Below are 1,117 nucleotides of genomic sequence, written 5' to 3' on the forward strand. Positions count from 1 at the left end.
CCCAAAGACCCCAAAGCTGTGACACTCTGAAAGCAAAGCCCGTTCATAGTTTAAGGCAGAATCAAGCCAGCACAGCAATTATAAGTGGCTGTTTGAATTGCATTATTTCTGTGAGTTTCCATAATACTTTGCCTTTTTGAAGTGGAGGTCTAGATCCTTTCATGATAATAGCTGGAAAGCATCTATAGGAACCTCTAGTGTGAGCTATGTAAAGTCAATAAATATTCACTGAAAACATTTTTGAAACAGTAAGGATGAGCAGCATATTAAAGCTAAAAGGAAATACTTGCTGTAGTCTGTTTTTAGGAGTTGGAGAAAAACAAATTCTGACCTAAGACTACAGCCAGATAGGCTGCAAATTCCTAAAATCGTGAATTCATAGTTAACAGAAGATACCTCAGCAATCCAGTGAAAAATGGGGACTAAATCATGCGCTATTTACATGAATAACCTTACTGAAGGAACATAAATTAACCTGGGCAGAATTTAGCACCTGTTCTTCCAACTGGAACCCTGTGGAGATGCCATTTGTCTGAATACAGAGTCTGACTTCAGGAGTTTGTTAATGCTTTCATAAGAGGGCAACAACAGCTAAACATATGGCAAAACTTTTTTTTTTTTTTGTAGCTCTCAAATAGTGATGTTCACTGGTGGATTGGGTTGCACGCAGGAAACTTCAGTGATGAATTTCGGTAAGATTAGCTGCACTTGGGCTGCTGTGAGTTGTACTTGGTGTACCCTGTTTACAGGCTGCCTGAGGGACTAAAATGGTTTGATGACGGAGTGGGATGTTCAAGAGACCACTTCAGTTCTCATGTCATTATTATTCAGAATATATTCCCCTTAATTTAACTCCATGTTACAGTATTTATTCTGAAAGGGTTATAAAAGATACAAGCCAAAGACATGAATATCAGCCTTGTTGTTGTTGTCTGTTTTTTTAATGCTTAGTTAATAAAGGGGCACTTTCTGCCTTATCTCCTTACAAACACTTTAATGGAGGGTGTATTTTTAAGTAAGGATGGGAAAAAGTGTAACTACACTGTTAACATTTCTATGCAGCTGGAGAGATGAATCACCAGTAACATACCAGAACTGGAATGAAGGGAGGGAAAGA

The 1,117-nt window shown here is 38.2% G+C and overlaps 1 protein-coding gene across 1 annotated transcript in view; it reads left to right on the forward strand.

Moving 5' to 3' along the window:
* PLA2R1 (phospholipase A2 receptor 1, 180kDa) overlaps nt 1-1,117 on the forward strand; it is a gene marked incomplete at both ends in the record, with an annotated part of 33,720 nt that overhangs the window by 22,014 nt on the left and 10,589 nt on the right. Inside the window, 2 exons of the mRNA XM_010145173.1 lie at nt 628-692; nt 1,063-1,117. The exon at nt 1,063-1,117 is cut by the window's right edge and continues 1 nt beyond it. Of these exons, the coding sequence (XP_010143475.1) occupies nt 628-692; nt 1,063-1,117 (120 nt within the window). The remainder of the gene's footprint in view (nt 1-627; nt 693-1,062) is intronic.

This window comes from Buceros rhinoceros, unplaced genomic scaffold (genome assembly GCF_000710305.1).
Source record: "Buceros rhinoceros silvestris isolate BGI_N320 unplaced genomic scaffold, ASM71030v1 scaffold30981, whole genome shotgun sequence".
Lineage (NCBI taxonomy): Eukaryota > Metazoa > Chordata > Aves > Bucerotiformes > Bucerotidae > Buceros > Buceros rhinoceros.